This window comes from Paramisgurnus dabryanus, chromosome 12, assembly GCF_030506205.2.
Source record: "Paramisgurnus dabryanus chromosome 12, PD_genome_1.1, whole genome shotgun sequence".
Taxonomy (NCBI): Eukaryota; Metazoa; Chordata; class Actinopteri; order Cypriniformes; family Cobitidae; genus Paramisgurnus; species Paramisgurnus dabryanus.
The window spans coordinates 20073614-20096409 of record NC_133348.1 but is presented as its reverse complement, the minus strand read 5'-3'; the positions used below and the strand labels follow the sequence as shown (position 1 = coordinate 20096409).

The 22796-nt window shown below is 39.8% G+C and overlaps 1 protein-coding gene across 2 annotated transcripts; it reads right to left on the bottom strand.

Annotated features, from left to right (window-relative positions):
- Positions 1–131: 131 nt before the first annotated feature.
- map3k7 (mitogen-activated protein kinase kinase kinase 7) lies at positions 132–22487 on the bottom strand. 2 transcript variants are annotated; one of them, XM_065257080.1, is made up of 17 exons: positions 21714–22487; positions 21229–21339; positions 21070–21135; positions 20291–20336; positions 19601–19739; positions 16528–16656; positions 15629–15753; positions 13697–13827; positions 13517–13598; positions 11190–11296; positions 10952–11099; positions 10299–10379; positions 6820–6887; positions 4220–4283; positions 3096–3157; positions 2600–2715; positions 132–2008 (listed from the first exon to the last, which is right to left on the bottom strand). In XM_065257080.1, exons 1-17 carry the CDS (start codon positions 21798–21800, stop codon positions 1828–1830), a joined length of 1743 nt encoding a protein of 580 aa, XP_065113152.1. In that variant the 5' UTR covers positions 21801–22487; the 3' UTR covers positions 132–1827. The 2 variants fall into 2 exon arrangements, with proteins under 2 accessions (XP_065113152.1, XP_065113153.1); XM_065257081.1 differs by lacking the exon at positions 10299–10379.
- Between the last annotated feature and the right edge of the window lie 309 nt (positions 22488–22796).

The window sequence follows — 22796 nt, the reverse complement described above, 5'->3', positions numbered from 1 at the left end:
AATTGCGCAAACCATCAATCATTCGCACAGTTGAAGACGTGATGAAACCACGTTTGCGACTGCCTGGTTATAAAGCACTACATTAAACCTGTCACAGAGACGGCACAGACAGTAAACCCTGGAGACATGGATGTTTACCGGTTCGATTTATTTCAAGATGCAACCTTCACCTGTGTATCCCGTTCCCAATAGCTTAAGAAATCAGACATCTTATTTACAGCACATAGTACAGAAACTCATCAGGAACATTAAACTGAAAAAGATAGGTAAATAATAATACACCACTTCACTGTTGAACAAAAACAACAACAAAGATTTCTGGGAAAAACAAGAAGTGAGGAGATCTTGAACATCCAAATGTGCTTAAGAGTTTAACAGTAAGCATTCTCCAAAATCAGTGATCACCAATTTTGGCTGGACTGTGCAAAAACGTGGGGATTAAATTCTGCTGAGTAAACAAGGTGTGATCAGAATATGACTCATTTCTGTTTTAAACTCTTAAATACAGGCATGAAGGAATAAATGAAACTGCCCATATCGTGATTTCTGCAGCATATGGACTATAAAGGCCAAACAAAATCCGGCCAATCTTCGGGCATGCATTAACTTCTTGATTGCATTCATATTGCATATGCAAGCCTTTTTGTTTTAAAAAAAGCCACGCACTCTCGTCTCTATACTGACAATTACACAAAGCCTGGAAGGTGCGCAACGAAAGTCAAGTAAATGCAAGCCATTCAACTCCAAGGCATCATGTGAACTAAACATACATAAATTAAACTTGGAGAAAGAGTGTCTTTCCCCTACTTTCAAACTATGAAGCGTCTCTGAAAACCCTGGATAAGTTAGATAAAGATACACAACAAAGATCAAAGAAACACGAGAATACTGAAGTCATGATTATAATGTTTGTACTCACAATCTCAAACACAAGTCCATTTTTGCTTGTTAGTTTCGTCTGTCGAGTGGGACAGTAATGAAGCAAATTACGAGTTTTCCTGTGAGGTCGCGTACATGCACAGATCATCCCTATGTTTGTTCATAAACACGGAGTTGACATGAAGGCATTTGTAAGATACATCCCCCGATCAAAATAGACAAAACAGACATTATAACACCGTCAAGGGTAGACAAAAAAAAAAAAAACAGATGTCTGTAGCACTTTTTTGCATAAAAGGGTTAAAACTAAAAGTACACAGTGGAAGTGGAAGCTATAAAATAAAAACCTAGAATTAAAAACTATAAAATTAGCTTTTGTATCATTAGCTTTCACATTCTTAAGGACCAACACCTAACAGAGGGGTACGAGGCAAACCTTGCAAGGATTTCTGGGATGTTAGAGAAGCAAAACGACTGACATTCCACAGAGCTCATGTTTCTTTTTTGTTTTAAAGTGACCTCAAAGCCCAGGCATAAGATGCACATTTTCCCCTTTTAAAGTAAAATATTTGCTTTCACACTCAAAATTGCTCGCTCATTTGGCAAGCAGCAGCTGTTTCCAGATCTCCTAACACAGCATACATTGTGTATCAGCTTGGCCCCGCTGCTGCATATCCCGCTGTGAATTCGCAGGCACGTGACGCAGCATTGCTTGTGCAGTTGAGCGCAGGGTCTCGGAACGGTTTGCAGGGGCGAAAGTGACCCGCGGTCACGGACGCCGTGCACTGGCGTGGGCATGAGGTGGCTTTAACAGGTGTTTTGAGGGCAAAACTACAGCTATACCCCAATGTTTGGATCAGGGAGGAATATGGAAATGGGACTGTGATTAGAGAGTCAGTCTGGCTCTGTTACATGATGAATAGGAAAAGGGGTGTGTTTAAAGTGGGTTCATGAGGTGCCCTGTCTCTTCTGCTGCTGTGCTCGGATCAGCTCCAGTTGCTTCTTGCACTTCTGGTAGTAGGTTGACAGACTCTTGTTCTCCTCCAGGAGCTTCTTGTGCTCTTGAGCGAGGCGACATGCATTTTGCTGATCTTTCTCATCCTGGTCCAGTTCTGCTATCAGCTCGTTTCTAAAGAGATTTACCCAACAGGTTACCCAATATCAAATTGAATACTTTATGTAACAAAGTAAGGTGCTCTAGCTGAAATACGCAAATACAGATGGCATTACATCACTTTATTTATTATGACTCAACTTGTATACTTAAATGTTGTGATTTTATTGAATTCAATATTTGGTGGCTACATCTAGTGGAAATTTTGTGCCAATAGCCCACTTAGAAATCCCCTTACTGATAAAAATGCTGATGTGTCAAATACTTATTTTCCCCGCTTTATGTCCCCTGAGCTGTGCTATAAAACTCACTTGCAAAATAAAGCACATTTAAAGGGATAGTTTACCCAAAAATGACAATTCTGACATAATTTTCTCACTTTCATGCTGTTACAAACCTGTAAAAATTTCTTTTTTCTGATGAACACAAATTAAGATATTTGGAGGAATGTTTGTAACCAAACCGATCAGAAGCCCCATTGACTTCCATAGTAGTATTATTGATCAGTTTGGTTACAAACTTTTCTCAAAATATCTTCCTTTGTGTTCAAGTGCTTAAGCTTGACCTGTATAAATCACAATTTCATGAAAATGTGACTATACTTACTTCCTTTGAATGAGCAGAGCGATTTCTGTCTGGACCTTCAGGTACTCCTGTGCCATTTTACAATGCTGCTCGAATACAGCCATTGACTCTTTAGAGTTTGGACATGGGGCTAGAGGCTGCAAAAAGACACATACAGACACTCATTACATTTTGCAGCTTACGTCCAATTAATCCAAAATGCAAAGGATGATACAAACACCAGTCATGATGGCAAAAATATCAAAACGCCTCACTGTCAATGTGCTGCTACGTATTTATAACCAAATTCCGCTGTATAAATAGCGTCAAAAAGGCTTTGTAACACTGTGTCCCAGACTTGATTCAATTAAAGGGCTGTTTTTACATCTTGTCAATCTTTTCAGAGAGAAGAGATGCTGAAGCACCATGGAAACCAAACCACTGACCCCACAAATAGATATGAGAGTTTCCATGCATGAGTGGTTATACTTAATACAGGCAAACGTCAAGTCTGACACACATTATCAAAACTGCGTACCTGAAGCTGATGGTCCAGGGTCAGGTAAGCCATCGGTATAGAGTTATCAGAGCCATTGGTATCTACATGGAAAAGGAAAATGGTTTTAGTTAATGTCACTTTGGCATGAATTGATGATACCTATGAAAGAGAGACTTGTTTATTGTTAAGTTCAACTGCAGATCAGAAAGTGGTTTGTGGAGTAATGCTGATAGTGAACAGTGATAATCCTGTCAGTATCATACAGGAGAAAGCCATCCATTATTGATGAAGCTTACGTAATGTCTGCAGCTCAGACTAAGGCTGTAAACTCTTGGTAAGGTCATGCTGACTGGATGTCAACAGCATAGTTCATCTTTTAATATCACAATCTGCTCTATCCTGCTTATGATGGGAACAAACAAATCCCTGTTGTTTATACATATACATATTCTGATTGGTTGAGAAATGTTCCACAGGTGTTGATTATTGGTAACTGTGGTATAAGCAGAATAATTGACTCCAGTCCTTTGAATTATTTGAAAATAAGGCACACCCGTGGTGTAACATTACTACCCTTGGGTGTGAATTATTTTCGAATAATTCAACAGCCCGTTGTCAATTATTCCTTTCATAAAGATCCCTCTTTCTGTATGACTAATTATCCATATGTTTATTACTGTATGGTTATCAATTTGACTTATGTGTGCTCCTAGACGGTTTCAGCAGTTTTCGTGATCTTCACGTAACTTCCGGTAAATTCTGCTAAGAATAAATAACTTTTTGAAGAAGTTTATTTATGTAACAAGCTAAATAAACAACAAGTAGATTACCTAGGAAACCAAAACATTTGTTATTTTCGACAAGGTATTTGTTTAAGAGGTCAGTTTAGCAACTAGTCAGACCAATAACCAAACAGAAACCGGAAGATCTGACCAAATGCGTAATCTCGTCATCGCACGTGCATCTGATGAAACCGTCTATAGCTTAGTGGTAAAGAGGTGTAACAGTAAAAAGGTCATGGGTTTGAACCCAGAAAACATAAATATTGATACAACAAAATTTATACCTTGTAATGCTTTTAAGTTGGTTTGGAACAAAGCATCTGCCAAATGCATACATGTAAATGTTCATACAATGCTCAGGAGAAAAACGGTAGACTCTACCTGACTTGTCCGGTGTAATCATCCTCACACTGGGGCTGGATGATCTGCTACTGTTCCTGCTCTCCTGTGATTGGTCAAACAATGTCAAATCATCAACTTCCTATTAATAATATGAATTTTCATCTTGACAACAAGAACAAATAAGTCTAGTAAAATAAGATAATTTAGAAACTAAGATTATGTAAACACAACACATCTTCCAAACTTTTTTAACCTTAGTTAAAAAACAGTTGCCAGTCAGCACCAGCATTTTTATAATTTTAACAAAAATTAATGCCTTACAGAAAATGTTATTTAACTATATAAAAATACATACATAAAAAGCATAGATTTTTGGATCACTGGATGCTTCAATGTTTTATAAGTTGGGTAAGAGCGATCCCTAGTAGATAATAGCAGACTTAAGGGCTCGTTATAGTTGTGCGTAGGTCATACGGCATAGCCGCGGCAGCGTAGGTTCCGCGCCGGTTTTCATTTATACGTTTGTGTCTTCGTCCGCGCAGACCGCTGGTAGGCAGTATCCACCCTAGGAATAGACCGATATGGATTTTTCAGTGCTGATGCTGATTTTTGTTTCATCAGCTTTAGCCGATGACCGATACAGGCTGCCGATTTTCTTGAGCCGATATTTTGAGCCGATACTGCTTTTGCTCACTCAGTTTACATCATAAAAATGACACGATGATGCCAAATGTTACAAGTCTCAATTTAAAAAAGTAACATTTATTGAACTTAAAAAAAAACTATATTTCAGGTGAGGGTGCTATGGAACCATGAACTGCACTCTCCACAATGACGAGGAACTATCAGCAAAGGATATTGATTTCTAGCACTTTACTACTACAAATAAAATAGGGGTGGTTTCTCGGACAGGAATTATCTTAAACTAGGACTAGAGCTTAGCTTAATTAGGAAATATAACTAGTTTTAACAAACATACCTTACTAAAAACATTACTTGTGTCCATTTTGAGGCAAAACACAGGGCACTGATGTATTTTAAGATATGTTAAAAAGAGATGTTATTAGTTTGGACAATTCTTACATTTATTTTAGTCTAGGTCTAGTCTAATCCCTGTCCGGAAACCGCCCTACAGAGATGAGAAATAAAAAACCCCTTTGTTCAGCTATAATCAGCTGTAAGGCCGAGCTTTCGATGAAAGGTTGTTTGTTTTTAGTCACATGACCTGCAATTGCTTATGGCTTCCAGCACTCTGTCTGTAAATAATGCCGGATAAAATCGACGAACACTGCAGCCACGTATCGGGCAATGCGATACACAAAAAAAAACTCGCAAATATCGGACTGATATATCGACCGGCCGATATATATCTGTCTATCTCTAATCCATGCATGTAACCACAGTAGCAGCGCGACCGTCAAAGTAGAAGCAGCTTGGCAAGTTAACCCACAAACGAAGAAGAAACAGCAACTTGTTGTGTATGATTTAAAAAGACCAGCAACGATGGAAGTAAATAAACAGCGACTTTTGTTGCAGTTTGAGTTAAATCACTCTTCAACTTGGCCCATCTTTGATTTCACAGTAACAAATGGAAATATGACGCAGTTTTTTTTACCTGACGGGAGGGGTTCTGGTGGACCAATCACAGTGCTTGTTAAAACTGATGCGCTGTTAAAACTTTTGTGAGGTACACATCAGGCTATGCAGAGCTACGCACAGGCTACGGATAACCTACCGTGTAGCTACGGCGTCGAGCTTATGCACGACTATAAATTGGGCTTTATGGATTGCCGTATAAACTGGTAATTGGAACAGAAGCGTTTTCTCTTAATTGACAAGATAACTCGACAAAAGCGTGGAAAGCGGTAAGATACAATTTCAAATATCAAACAAGGATATGTTTGTAAAATGACTAACTGTGGATATGTATGTACAAATGCAGAAATGTAGGTATATTCTTGTACATGTGAAAGAAAGAAACTAAACATAAATACAAAAGCACATCCTGAAATAATAAATAGTATCAAGGACAGAAATAAGTATTGGCCATTAATGATCAAGTGCCTGCTTCATTCTAAATTTCGAGTGAACTCTGCAAGCTCTCCCAAGTGACCCTTTCTGTAAAAATCTAGCTTAAGTCATTGTGATTTACTGTTTTCTACATCAAATCATCCTACATAAAAAAACATCTTGTGAAAATATAACCTTGATATCTTTAACATTGACTGAGTAAGGCCATGTCAAAGATTAAAATCAATGTGAAAATCAAACTTTGATGCTCCCAATCTCATCATTAAATTTAGTGAAAACACAAAGTTAACAATTTCAGGATTGAGGTGGGCACAAAGCACACAGGCAGTTTAAAAAATCTACACCCACAACACCTCCATCTCCTTCAACAAAACACCCCCCCCCCTTTTTTCCTTCATCTGATAAGCTAGTGCATCCTCCCAGTGCATATTCAGACATGAGCTCTCCTTACAAAACAAAATACCTCTACGATGCACAGAAGATAAGCGTACAGCACAAACCGAAAGAATTTGTTCTGTCTGACACACCGCTGTGATTTCTGTTTGTTGCCTCTAAATAGTTCCTGGTTCTTTCTTCACGACTGCAAGTGTGAATGTGGAGCATCTTACCTGACTGGACTCTGTACCAATGGCAGGAAGGTCCTGCACTGATCTGCGTCTGTGAGGCTCGCAAGTCGCTGTGAAAAGAGCAGGTCGGGAAAGAGGGAAAACAAAAAGAGGAATCTGATAAGTCTTGGTAGTGTACGTGCTCTCGCCCCAGGGTTGGTGCAAGAGAGATGTGACACTCAGACAGCTGCACTGATTTGATCCCACTCACTACTATGACAGCAGTTCCTGTAATGTTCACATGACCGGACCCCTTAAAACACACACACGCACACCAAAAACAGCAGACCACACCTACAATATCACACGGGCAAATTGGCCTGCATTGATTGGACAGCTCCTATCCCTATATTGTGAGTTTGAGTTTATGGTAACTGAAGGATCAATGGTGATAGGAGCTGTGCTTTCAATCATGACTATTAAAAGATCATATGACAGAGGATAACTAAAGAATGTCTATACACAAACAAACATCTTTACAAACAAACCACTATTCGGGTAAAGAATGCAGCTCAGTCCCAGCAAAGGTGAAAAGTACCTATTATCAACAGACTATGACAAAATGATTCACTTTAAATATTTGTGCTGAAAAACACATGATCCAAATGATTACAAGGAATATTTTAGTTTAAAGGCAGGGTCTATGATCTCTGAAAGCCCATTTTGACATTTGGAATTAACTAAACAAACACGCCCCTACCCCAATAGAATCTGGACCTTCTTTTGATAGACCCGCCAAACACATACGCAACCCAGGCAACGATGTCGGTTAAGAGACACGCCCCTTACTGGTGATTGGCTACAAGTGTGTTTTGGTAGTCGGCCCGACTCGCTTTTCCAAAGCGTTTTTCAGAAATCGTGCACTCCGCCTTTAATACTTAGACCCTATGTCCACTTAAGGGTTACAACGCATCCGAAAACGTCAGGCGCATGTCGATTGTGGGCGCTTGAAAGCATTTCTTCAGCCGAGTGCTTTGTTGCTATAAAATTTTTTTGTTGTCGGACGATCAACCAGTTGGTTGGTGTGATGCATTGCATTTTGTTGCAACATGTATGTGTCAAACGTCTGTATTAGAGGTCTTCAAGGGTCCACTTATATGCGAAAACCAGAGGTCCGACCCAAGACCCGATTGGCTTCGGGTCTAAAAGTTTCACATGTGCCTCGGACACGTGTCGGGTACAATAATAGCAGCATCGGGTCTCGGGTAATTTAAAATGAATGTGTTTTTGCCGAACTGACCTGAGAAGACCCAAACTCTCGCGCGTGTATGTGCGTCAATGTCCTTTTCAAACCTCTCATCTGTTTGCCAAGAGCGCTTGCGACATTGTGTGGCTGGCGTAGGTTAATTTGGGTTGAGACAGACATGTCAGTCAATTTTAAATGTACATTTTAGCGGTTACCTTGGTGTCGACGTCAGATAACAAAGTAAAACAAATGGAGCAGCTCGCCAAATTGGTTGCGAGGCCACCGGGGATTCTTTCTGTCTGACAGCTGTGTGTGGGTCTGCATGATGCACACACGTAAGTGCCGTTTACATTCGGGTCCAGTCGGGTTAAAAAAAAATTGCCACTAGTTCGGGTCGGACTCTGGTCTAATTTTCTCGGGTTTGTCTCGGTTTGGGTCTTTCTTTAAAAAACTTTTATTTATGCACATCGGGTTCGGGCATAAATTGATTCGGGTCATTTTGGGTCGGGTACATTTCTTTGGACCCGAGAAGACCTCTAGTCTGTATACACGTACAAGTCAAATAAAAGATGCTTGGGAAGACACGCTTGCCAATATGTAAAAAACAGACTTTACTCCAGGTTGAAAAAAAAAACTTTCCAGTGGACACAGGGCCTTACGCAATATTTGTGGCTGCTTTTGGTTACCAAAATTATTTAGATTTGTATCTCGACTTTTTAAAAACAGCACTCCAAAACCTTTAAAAAAAAGTTACACATTGCACACATGAAACTAATGCAAAAAACCTGCTTACTAACCTAGTATGTGCAAAGTTACAACCTTGTTAAGTGAACTTTGTTACTTTCTTTTGGTATTCCTATAGCCATGAAAGCAACAAATCTAAAAGCGTAACCAAAATCCTAACTCTATACGGACAACTTTGCATCTCAAACAATAAACTAAGTTCTTTAATAAAAAGTAGACCTTCACATTCCTGCTTGGTGTCTATTGTACATCTAATACTGTGCATGTATTATTTACAAATTGATGAATACGTTGAAATGATAGACAGCAATCACAGATACTTTCAATAAAGCTTACCCAAACATGCTTTAATACATGTATTTTATACGTGCCATAGCGCTAAAACAGCCCATTCAATTTCATAATTTTAACCATTCTGCTTATTCTGATCAATTTACAATAATTGTCATGGATGAGATGAATTACATTGAGAAAAACAAAAATGATTGACAGGTTAAGAGCATGCATGGATGAGGGCTACAATTCAGAAGCCGATTCGATCTTCTTATTGTTACACCAAATTAAAAACCTCTTCATCATGCTTTGATCTATTTTATTCCCACTCCTGCAATCCTTCACTGTCCCCATTTCCTTTGACTTTATTAGGGATGATGATGATGATGATAATAATAGCGATGACCCTCAATGTGAAAGAGATTCATTAGGACCCACATCCACTGAATTAATGAACAACTTAATAAACGCGTGGAGAAGGGAAGAATGAAAAGCAGAGCATTGGTCGCATCCTTTCTGCAGGCGAGACAAGGACGAGCGAAGGTGAGCGTACGGCCCCTGAGAAAGTGAGAGAAATAGGAGGATCCTCTTTCACCTGCTATGAAGCCAAACAGGAACACTAAGGCAAGCCATTGACACTGCTTGTTCATCCACATCCACATGTATGCCCATATTTGCCACTTGTGCTGATTTTTTTTGTACATCAAATTTGTATTTGTAATTGTCTGCAAATGCTGAACAGCAGCTTGTGGCCAGAGGGAGACATGAAGATGGGAGGTGAACGTCACAGCCTTCAGTTCACTACTAAAAAAGCAAGTGAGGTGGGAGAACGAGAGAAAAAAAAAAGATTGGAAAGGGTGTTACTCCAAAATCACTATCCTCCATCAAATCCCTTATATAAACTAGCTGGAGTTGGTGAATGGTGAATTGAAGGACTCATGATATGGGAATATAGCATGAATAAACTTTGTCTGGGCCTGATGAATAGTGTATATATATTACCGGTATGTGCTTATATTAAAGTATGTAATGTGGTATAAAATATTGTGTTTAATTAAGTATCAAATAGCTTATATATAAATTTGTGAATGATTGGTGTTGCAGAAGTTTCCTTTGATAACCTGTTGATCAGTAAAACCATCCACAGCATAAAAGACTGGATATGGGTGAAGGGGGATGTATGTAGTCTTGGAGTAACAGCCAATGCGAATTCATGCGCCAATGTGACGCCCCTCTCTGATTATGAGCTTTTTGCTGGGAGCACCCGAACTCCCGGTACCTGTGACGATGATCTTGGGAATGTCCAGAATGGTGCCATATGACGCCGTTTTACGGTGACCTCGCCTAAATAGTGGACGTGCTGCAAAAACACACATAAAGACACGCGCATGTAGCGACGACCACAAAGGCATGCAGACAATGTGTGTACTGAGACAGAGAGACAAAGAGAGAGAATGGAAGACATCAAGGCAGACTGTGTGAGGGAAGTCTTTCCGTTCTTCAGCTGCATTAGCACATACATGCAACATATTTACAAATGTGTACATCCATGCAGAGGCAGGCAGACAGGTAGGCATGAAGCCTGCTGGATCTAGACACTAACATGTCAGGGCTGCAAAAGGATGAGTTACAGGAGAAATGGAGATGCCATGCAATGAGCTTTTTGTGTCTGATGTATGTTTGGGAGCACTGGCTGGGGTCATTGGCACACCCTGCTGTACGCAAATTTCAGCCAGTGCAAGTATTGAGAAGTGAGATCGATATCCAGGACATTGTTAGTGGTGCCTGTTCAGGGATCAACCTGAGAATTTTGAAACTAAACTGATGACAGAAATAGAAAAATGTGCACTTGACAAATATATTATATGTTCAAGTTCAAGTACAAAATGGTAAACTTTTACCAAAAACAAGCAATGACTAATTAAACGTTACCTGCAGAGGCAAAGGGCAATCTGGGCTCTAGTTCGGAAAGATCGACACTTATTCGTTTGCTGTCGGAAGGCATACAATGCGACCTGCCAGAGAGACTCTCTACACTGCTATTTCTAGAGAGAGGGAGACCAGGTCTCAACGGGTCAACCTGAAAAGCACAGAGGTATAGATTTACAACCTATTTCTGAGGTTTCTCAAAAGACTATTTTTGGGGTTCAGCATGCTGTTGATGTGCTACCTTTGGTTTGTATGGATATTTGATGGTGTCATTACTGCCAGGGGAGTTGGTGTGCTCCATGTTGATGTCATTCTTGTTGCTGGTACACGTGTAGTCTACATATGAGCCTGGGTAAGAGAGCAACAATTAACATAAACAACTTTAGTACATTTCTATAGGTATTCAAAGCAAAATTTTGTAAGAAGTCTATCATATTCTAATCAAACTATCTAATTTTGGTATATCTATTCGAATCAGATGTTAAGCCGTTGATAAATTAATTCTCCTCACTACCCACAATGCCATGAGAGGGTACATCTACGGCTACATTCATGTAACATATTCACTGGTACTACACACATGTTGGGGAAAGACAATTTGGTATCCCCAATTTACTTAATCTGTATGTCTTTGGACTGTGGGAGGTAACCGGAGTACCCAGAGTAGGGTTGATGTGGTGACAGAATTTTCCCACCGGTTAATCAGCGCGTGACAAACCCGGTGATACCGGTTTCACCGGGTGGGAGGGGCTTATAAGTGCACATACAGACGTGCGCAATTTACTTTCACTTTTGAATTAGATGCAACTGTTGTTTAAATCCAGTGCTAGCGTACGCTGCGTTAAATCGTGTATGAATTTGCGTGCAATCGCGAGTGCAACAGCTGGTTTAAGTGCTTGAGTCAATGTGCGCAGGTACTTCTGACAGAAACCCGCCAGTCACAAGCAGTCCCGGCTATTCCTCCATAAAGCGCTGCTTGAAAGATGGGTTTATTATTATTCTTAATGAAAAACACAACAACAAAACAATCACACTTATATTTAACATCATATATGTATATTATAACAAAAACAGAGTAAGCACGCGGCTTCTGCCATGATCGTCTGGTCAGTAAGCTCGCCGCAGTCTGACAGGAATAAATGAAATCTGACACCCGCAGCCCCTGCTCTGTGACGTGACGCGCGTTGAGCTCCGCTAAATTCAGGCAGCAGACACATTCAGTTCTTAGTGTTTGCTCTCTCTAACGAAACTAAATGATTTAATTACAAGAAAATATCAAAACGACGGTGAAAGACGGTGTCGCGGTGGGCAAGTGATCCAACCGGTGAGAGGCTGAAGTACCGGTAATCACCGTTTCACAGACTATCGCAACAAGCCTAACCCAGAGTAAACCCAGTTTGACAGAAACATGGATCACATTTTCCTATTAACACATAATTATTAGCCTAATGGCTCTTTTCCATTGCATAGTACCCCAAGGGTTAGGTCGGGTCACATTACTTTTGGGGGCTCTTCCACTGGGTACAGTACGTAGTACCCGGTACTTTTTTTAGTACAACCTCAGTTGGGGATCGAAGCGAGCTGAGCTGATACTAAAACGTGATGTGAAAACTGTAGATCACTGATTGGTGTAGATCACGAGAATCGCTACTGCCAGCTAGCTTTACCTTCGTGCTTGCGCTGTCTCGACTCAAGCAAACCTGTTGTCATCTGTGCTTTGTTGTAAGTTCCCAAACTCCCTTTTAGAAGTGAAAAACATCCACAAGCCAAAAAATCAGGAACACCATAACAGTGTTTTCCCTTACGTTTGTGGCGGCACACTTGACTGACACCACCGGTGTTTCTATAGAAACTATGATTTGACACAGAGCTAGTGATAAACGCGATGGGCAAACATCTATTTGTGGTGGTCAATTTTAATTTTGTGGCAGACTGACAAATAAATGGACGTATGGGAAACACTGCATTCCAACGACGCTCGCTCCCACTTTTTGTATGATGTCACAGCAGTAAGCAGCACAAATATAACGACACACCTATAATAGTGATGGGGACGAGACCGCCTGTGCCGAGTCTGAGTCAAGACTGAGTCTTTGAGGGTCAAGTCCGAGTGGAGACAGAGTCCTTTAGGAGTCGAGACCAAGACCATAAAAACATGTCAGTTTTCATATTCATGATTTAATATCACCCCAGTTAATAATCAACAGTTAGGCCTACAGACTAAGCTAGATTGGAAATTGTTTAGAGCAGCAGTCTAAACATCTTAATATGGACTATGCTTTTAATATCATTAAAAAAATCCCTACCACATGCATCATATTCTGCCTATTTTTCTAGAGATAAATAAACAGGCAGTATCTGTGCATTGCACCATGGGATGTCATTTTCAAATAATGCGGAGACCGGACTCGAGTACTACATCACTAGCCTATAATCCCTCCCACTCTGAAGTGGTACTAAACTCAATGGAAAAGCTAACCAAGCCAAAGTAAGGTGAGCTGACATGTCCTGAGCCGTGGGGTACTATGCAGTGAAAAAGCACCATAAGTCTCCTGTGGTTCCCTTTACCTGTGCTGGTGGCAGAGTTACTCTGGCCTTCATCTGAATACTGATAGGGGTACTGAAGAGGCTCGTCTGATCCTGGGAAATACTGAAGGAAAAGACCAAATTAGATGTTAAAATCCCTCTGACAGCTAGTCACAGAACGATTTAGACAAGCAGACTGGCATGCCAGAGGGTTGGTGTTACCTTCATAAGGTGGATCATAATCTTCACTATCTCCTCCATTGAAGGCCGCTGTGATGGATCTTTGGACCAGCAACGAGTCATCAGACTCTCGATGGGCTTCGGTAGGTTCTTAATGAGAGGTGGACGAGTACCTGCAGACAGATAGATGACTTGCTATTAGGGTTGCCGCGGTGACAGAATTTTCCCACCGGTTAATCGGCGCGTCACAAAGCCGGTGATCCCGGTTTCACCGTGTGGGAGGGGCTTATAAATGCGCATTCAGATGTGCACATTTTACTTTCACTTTTGAATTACGCAACTGTTTAAATGCAGTGCTTGGGTACGCTGCGTTAAATCGCGTATGAATTTGCATGCAATGTGAGTGCAACAGCTGGTTTAATTAAGTGCTTGAGTCAATGTGGGCAGGTAATTCTCACAGAACCTGCCAGTCCCAAGCAGAGCAACCGGCTACTTCTCCATAAAGCGCGGCTTGAATGATGGGTTTATTATTTTTCTTGATGAAAAACACAACAACAAAAATGATCTCGCTTATATTAAACATCATATATGTATATTATAACAAAAACGAGTAAGCACGCGGCTTCTGTCATCATCTGGTCAGTCAGCTCGTCTCGCAAACTCTGACAGAAATAAATGAAATCGGACACCTGCTGCTCTGTGACGTGATGCGCGTTCAGCTCCGCTAAATTCAGACAACAGACACATTCAGTTGTAAGTGTTTGCTCTCTCTAACGAAACTAAATGATTTAATTACACGAAAATATCAAAACGACGGTGAAAGACGGTGTCGCGGTGGGCAAGTGATCTAACCGGTGAGAGGCTGAAGCACCGGTTATCACCGTTTCACCGACTATCGCGGCAAGCCTACTTGCTATCATTAAAATACCATCTTCCACAAGGGTCTTCATTCATACAGATTATCATAAAATAATTGTCAGGAACCAGGCAACTGCATTTTATATATACACACTGTGTGGTGTTATCTGATTAATGAAGCTTATTTAATTTATAGTAACAGATTAAAAGCAAAACCACTTGAAATCTTAATTTACGCATTTAAAGGAGACATTTCACAAGTTTTTTTTAAGATGTAAAATAAATCTTTGGTGTCTACAGATTATGTACGTGGAGTTTCAGCTCAAAATACCATATAGATAATTAATTATAGCATGTTAAAGCTGCCACTTTGTAGGTGTGAGCAAAAATTTGCCGTTTTGGGTGTCCTTTTAAATGCAAATGAGCTGATTTATGCACTAAATGGCAGTGCTGTGGTTGGATAGTGCAGATTAGGGGCCGGTATTATCCTCTTCTGATATCACAAGGGTATCCAAATTTCAATGACCTATTTTTTCACATGCTTGCAGAGAATGGTCTACCAAAATCAAAGTTACTGGGTTGATCTTTTTTTTTACATTTTCTAGGTTGATGGGGACCCAATTATAGCACTTAAACATGGAAAAGTCAGTTTTGTAATTGCACAAGGGCCGGTCGATATGGCCAAATTTAGTTTTTAACCATAAATCATTATCAGTCACTTATCGAGCCGTCATTGCGGTTTAACCGTGAAAATTATATCGTAAAACTACGGCCCAGCACTAAATTGCACATATTCCAATATATAACATGAAGACAAGTCACACCAGGTTTGATGTCATGGAGGCTAAATGCATGTGTTACATTACAGGTACTATTCTCTTCTTAATACTTTTCTGTCCTTTTGGCATTAGACAGCCCATGGTCATTTACATTTACGCATTTGGCAAACACTTTTATCCAAAGTTACTTACAATGCATTAAAAGGTATACATTTTATCAGTATGTGTACTGTTACCGCAATACCAACTGTGCTACAAGAACACCATGGTCACTAATCAGTTTTGTGATTCAAAGAAAATCATAGGAAGGTCTTGTATATGTTAGCACAAAACTCACCGCGGTGTACAGCCCACATGATGCGGAAAGCGGGGCCACCAATTTCATCGAATGGCTTCCGGCGAGTGATCACCTCCCACAGAATAATACCCCAACTGAACACATCACACTTCTCACTGTAGTTACTACCTGCAACATAGACAAACAGGGTTAATGGACAGAAACACATTAAAATATGGACCTTAAAGGATTTAAAAATATAAGATGATTTACATCTGCATGAAGAGGAGATGGAGGCAAAAGGTACCACACAACAAAGAACAAAAGCTATTTCCCATAAGCCCATTTTCCATCGTTCAGGGTGGGGGCGCCTTAAACTTGTCGGCTCTTTTGAACACACAAGCTAATTTCCTCTCATCCTGCCCTAGAGAGCCCTAATTGCCGCTCTTATTATTCTTAAATTACAGCGGCTCGCACTAGTATGTCTTTACGCTGACTTGCTCTGGTCTTCTGATAATACTGTTGTCAGTGTGGCAAATGAGGAGCACCGTGTTTCCTCTGCTGGCAACGTTAGTGGTATAATAGCGTGCCATTCTGCTCCTCCCCAAACAAACAAGATAACAACCTGCTCCTAATTGAGGTTTCTTTCGACCGCCCTGACAGCTGAGTGCCCCCGAACGTGTTTGGGAAAAAATTGAAACCCATTACCGGTTGATTGCGAACACATGCATTAAATTATAATGGCTCATTCATCATCTAGGCCGGGAGCTTCTGGTTTTAGGAAAATATTTGTATGAGTAATGATAAAAACTGAAGTAGCCTTTGAGAAGATAATTAATTTGAAAGATAGGTGAAACACTAAATGGACAATGTGAAGTGTGAATGCAGAGTGAAACCATTTTAACCTTAAAATGGCCAAAAACCGTTTGACTGTCAATATGGGTTATTTTTTGTGGAACTTGCCTTCGAACACCTCAGGGGCCATCCAGGCTGCGCTTCCTTTGTTGTTAGTCATGTGTGTCTGAATGTCGCATGCTGTCCCAAAGTCGCAGATCTTCAGTACCGTGCCACCAGCAACCAGGAGCAGACTAGGAAGAAAAACAATGTAGTTCAAAATAAGAGACAAACCAAAGAGATTTTTTTCAGAAAGACAAAAAATTCAGCATAAACAGAATTTCAGTATCATGGGTATCCACCTGATGCAAACACAACCTCTGATCATACTTTTATACCCTATATTGACAGCAACCTAAAAACCTGACCTAAAAAAACCTTTTTACATTCATGCATTTGGCAGACACTTTTATACAAAGTGAGTTACAGTGGTATACAATTTTTTATATGTATAGGAGTTCCCTGGGATTGAACCCATAATGCAACGCTCTAAAAAAAATAAGGGTTGTACACACTTGGGTGTTTCTTGTCAAAAAATAAATAAAAAAATCATGGTATGAAGAAATAATTAAAGAGATAAAAATAGCAGTTATTGTAAAGTAATGCATTTAAACTATTCACATTCTTGTCTGTGTAAAGTCATTTCAGAGAATTGTTTCTAAACACATTATAAATTTTAGAAATATATTGCTGAAACACATAACAAAGACTGTGAATTGTGTACTGAATTTCCAAGTTCAGGATTATTTGGGCTGTGTTAAAACGGTGGCACGATGACTCACAGGCCCTGCCCCTAACACAATCGCGAGCATCCATTCAAGTTGTAGCGGCATTTGAAAGTTGAGAGACGGTGAGTGGGCGTGGTTTCAGCGCCAACAGCGGACACTCCCCCACCATTTAACTCTTTCACCGCCAGCGTATTTCAAAAAAGTTGCCAGCCAGCGCCAGCGTTTTTCATGATTTTCACCAAAGTTTAATGCCTTCCAGAAAATGTTCTTCTTTAAATATATAAACCTACAATATACCAAATGAAAGAACAGACCCTCTGCTTTCAAACAAAAAAAAACTTTTCATCCTACCTTTAGTGGTTCTTTTGCAATCAGCTTTTGAATATGGGTAGGTTTTTGCAAAACACCATATTTTGAGCAAAAAGCAGAGATAATTCCATTTTTGTGACGGACTTTTCATAGAGATCCCATTCAGAGCGATCTTTAAAACAGACACGGACATGCAGCAGCTTGCGATAGGGCAATACTTCCGGGTTTAAAAAGTTGCGGAAGGGCGCCACCTGGTGGATAATAGTGGTATTGCGGAAAGACGGAAAATCTCGTCATTGGCGGGGAAACGTTTTCTCTTAATTGACGAGATATCTCGTCAATGGCGGGGAAAGAGTTAAGAGCAGAGAATACTGCTTATTTTTTCCAAGATTTTTATTACTTATTTTACTTTTATTTACTTGCCGCTTATTTTGTCATTTAAATTTAGCTGGGTGGGTAATGACAAATTTAAAAGAACTGTGAATGTAAAATAACACATTTAATATTGGACTTCACTTAATGTTTGTTGTCTTGTCACACTGACAATTACAAATTACATAACACAAAGTAAATTATATATGTGCAAATCAAAACATAATTTTGTAGTTTGCATCACTACTGTCAGTAACATCTGCTATGTTCGGCTTCTGTGAACAGTTACTCCAGCTTTCTTTGATTTGATTGGCCAGTGGCCACCTCAATGATTTTTTAAATTGATGAATAGCCTACTGTTACTAGATGTTGTGCAATATTTATAGCATATACATTTTTTATGCACACCAATACCAAAGTCAAGATTTCAGGGACCTCAATGATAAGTGAAAGCTACGCACTGACCAGACCCTAAGGCAAACCCTAAGTTTCCCAGCAATATCTCTCGTATTAAAAAGAGCAGTTTTAGTTAAGCAACCCACCAACTGTGCTTCAGTTCAATTAAACACAGCCTAGGCACTTGCTAACAGTTCACAGGGTTAGATGCCAGCTTTAGTGAGCAGCAATACATCAACCTTTAGTTACAACCCAGTTCTTCCCAAGAACTTCATTCTAGGTGTCTGGGAGAGAAGCCAGATGGTAGTTTCCATGGTGTGCTGCCAGGGTCTTTCACAAGCACAGCCTCATAAATAACAAGACCTGGCCAACACTGTACGATACCATGATGTCAGTGATGCTGTGCAAGACTTCAGAGCGTATGCCCCCTGAGACCCGAGATGATGAATGGATGGCAACAACAGTCCAGCTATGTTTCCATCATTCATACTCATCAGTCACTACAGGCAGTGAAAACAAAGACCCTGTTTACATTTTGTATTAACATCAGTCTCAGGTGATCGGATTGCATGTTTTCAGGGGAGACACGTTGTTGTTTACACCTTGTTCAACTTGAGTCTCAAATGTAATAAGATCTATGCCAGGGATATAAAGTGCTGCAGGAATGACGTATTTTGTAAGCAAAACCTGGAAGCAAGTTCATATTTAGCACTTCCGGTTCCATCATGCCGAGTTAATGGGTTTTTAAATGGGGTTTTGGTTAAACACCTTAAATAAGATCTTGAGTTAACACAGGGCCCAGATATTTACATGTTTTATTCAATGACATAAAACACATCTGTAAAAGCTTTTGTGTGTCTTAAAAGGGTGGCTGCTAACTAGTTGCTGCATGGGACTACAGACGTTATCAAGGACTTTTAACGTCATCACATATGATGATCTCAAAAACAGTGCAACATGGGCAAAATCCCCCCCCCCCAAAAAAAAAATATTCATCCACAGAGTATTCATTAATCAGAATTTTTTTTTGAATGCGTTTAATAAAGTTGTCAGAAGCTTGGTGGTGATGACATTGATATTGAGTGATCATGGTGTAGTTTGCTTGTAGCTTATGTTAGCTTTTATTTTATTTGTGAATGCATTTAGACTTAAAAGTTGTGTTCATCTGTGAAAATTATCTTGTTGGACAAAACATGCAAGTCTATTAAACTTTTGTTAAACACAGAACTTTTTTTGCATTATTCCTAAGGTCTAGGGAGTCAAAGGGGGTGTGTGTGAAAGTCAGAAACGGGACAGTGTGATGAGATGAGACAAAGAGTATAAAAGTGCATACTTGGGAGGTTTGAGGTCCCTGTGAATGAGAGCCTTTGGTTTCATGCTGTGGAGATAGGCGACCCCTTGAGAACACTGTAGACACCAGCTCATGGCGTGAGATGCGGTGTAGTGAGGAAGGGGCTCTGCACCGTGCAGCACTGTCAAACGCAGAACACAGTAATAAACACAACCACACATACATGCTTAAACATTCACACGCTCACTTGTGTGCACATGGGTGGTCTTTAGGCAATGGCTATTTATTAACCGTAACGTAAATGCTACTTGTGGAACATGAAAGAAACTTAGGCACAAGTATATGGATAAGTAACAATTATAAAAAAATTCAAAAGTTTTACCGAGGTCTATAAAACATCAATAAACATGTAAAATTGCATAATGCCACAAAAGAGAATCTGTTCCTATTCAATGCAAATTTGGGTATGTTGTACTGATTTTCTGTACTATAATTTTCACATTATGGTCAATAAATTCCAAAACAGAACAAACATGAATATATGATCTAACAGAGTGTTTACATGACAACTACGTCCCATTTCATTACCCACAAATATTTTTAGGCTAGTCTGCAAATGCTCTTCAAACATATTAGGACAGCTAAAGGTAACAAAAACTCCCATTTGATCCAATAACCAACAATTTTCTCATAATGTTCAAAAGTTTGAAAAAGTGGTCCAAAGTAACTTGCCATTATACAACGAACCCCCTTCTGCATATTCCATCACCAGACATACCTGCGAAAAAAATTCCCAGTAACAGATCATTACCATTTGATATACAGCCTTTTTGCAAAAACAAGCAAACATTTGTATTCAGGCAAAATATCTATGGACCAAACTAATGCAGATATACCATCAGTTACATATAAATTCTTATGCAAACAGATAAACAACTAAAAGCTTTTCTGATTTAAAGGGGACATTTCACAAGACTTTTTTTAAGATGTAAAATAAATCTTTGGTGTCCCCAGACTACATATGTGAAGTTTTAGCTCAAAATACCATATAGATAATTTATTATAACATGTTAAAATTGCCACTTTACAGGCATGTGTCCTTTTAAATGCAAATGAGCCAATGAAATACAAACACTGATCACCATAATGGTGGTTTGTTGAAATTGAAACTCAATTGTGCTGTCAATTATTCTCTCTCTCTCTCTCTCTCTCTCTCTCTGCACTAAGTGGTAGTGTCCTGGTTGGATAGTTCAGATTAAGGGGCGGCATTATTATAATAAGATCTCCTTTTGACATCACAAGGGGAGCCAAATTTCAATGACCTATTTTTTCACATGTTTGCAGAGAAAGGTTTACCCAAACTAAGTTACTGGGTTGTTCTTTTTCACATTTTCTATGTTGATAAAAGCACTGGGGACACAATTATAGCACTTAAACATGAAAAAATTCAGATTTTCATGATATGTCCACTTAAGTTTATATGCAGAATGCAGTATGTTAGAGAGACTTACAGGGTTACTGCAGGAACCGTACAGCTTCACAATGTTCTGATGATTTACACGAGACAGCTGGCGAAGCTAGAGCAACGAGAATGGGTAAATCTATCAATCTAAAATAATGTTTGTGAATAAAAATAAGTGTGGTTTTGTGACCAAAGTGAAAGGAAATACCTCTACCACGAAGGCAGTTCTTTCAGATTCACTTTCTATAGTCTTGATGGCCACATCTCTGCCTCTCCACTTGGCTTTACACACAACACCAAACGCCCCTCTGCCCACCACCTACAAAACACAACAGGCTTTACAAAGAATACAATGTAAGAGAGACTGAACTGAAGATTAACAACTACACAGTAGTTTAAAACACAACTTACACCACATAGCAAAACGTCTACAGACGTGCAACAGCTTGAAGGAGTTTAATTGAAATATATTTTAGTCTAATATATGCATAGTCTAAACAATGTCATATTAATAAAAAGTATTTAAAACAACAAATTCATTGAAAATTTAAGGTATGGACGTGATACATGTCAGATGTCCCACTGCTAGCAGGGGTACAGAGATGTTAACAATATTACATGTTTTTCACACTCCTGTCAACTCTATTAACATGCCTAAATAATAGTATTTAGTAACTTTATCATGTCACTTACTTCTTCGACCTCAATATCGGCATAATCTATCTCCTCAAACGGGTACATGGGCGGTGTTTCCAGCATTTCGGCGGAGGGCACAGACATCGCTAGCTTGCTAGCCAGCTAATCATTAATACATAAAAACAAGACTTTATAGTCTCAAAACGCTTCAGCCGTAAAAACTGAACGGTTTTTACAATATAACCGGGAGCTGGTGCACCTCTTTTCTCCACACGGTCTGCATTACACGGCGATACGTGTAAAATAAGTCACTTTAAAAACTTGGGTTAGCGGCTAACGAGCTAACCTGTCAATCTAAACCGTTAGCCAAACGGCTAAGTGGCTGCAAACCTGTTTAAAGTACGTTAGACATGCCAAACGACGGTGAATACCGTCAATTCAACAAGAGTACAGATGCCGGGGGTTTCTGTAGAGTGCATTTATGGATATCCCTTCGACATAAACCCGCTGTTTGTGTGTTAGCGCTAGGCCGTTTGTTGGCTCGCGGTAGTGAGGTCGACGGATCTTCCCTCCGCGCACCGCTCACTCCTCACCGCCAGCGCCGCGCCGTACATCGGCCTCTCTCTATCCCAGAAAGCACAGCTCGATAAAAACCCGTTTTATGTGTTCCGATCACCAGGACAATACATCCAATCCATCGGATGTAAGGCTAGAACTTTGCAGCGTTTGCCTCCATGGGCTAGTTTTGTTTTTCTTTTTTTCTGTGGGGGTTGTTTGGAGCTCCAGGAAGTGTGTGCTCTCTTGTATTTTGCCCCCTCTGAACTATGCCAACTGAAATATCTCCAAGACAGCAGTAAAGCAAGGCCTGCCAAAATTATTAATAGTTGTTTTAAGGTACAGGGGATTCATTTGATTGGAATGCGTTTCCGAAGGTGTGTCTTGTGCAGTAAATAAGTCAGATTTGCTGGAAGAGTGCAAGAGGTATTTTCACTTAAATTTCTTTTTTGTGTGTGTGCAGAATGATATTGGCTGTCATCAGTCATGTCCTTCAACCAATAGAAAAATATAGTCTATTGCCAAATAATAATTAAATGAAGGGATAACTATTCTGCACAAGGCTTAATATGGGCAAACTTGGGA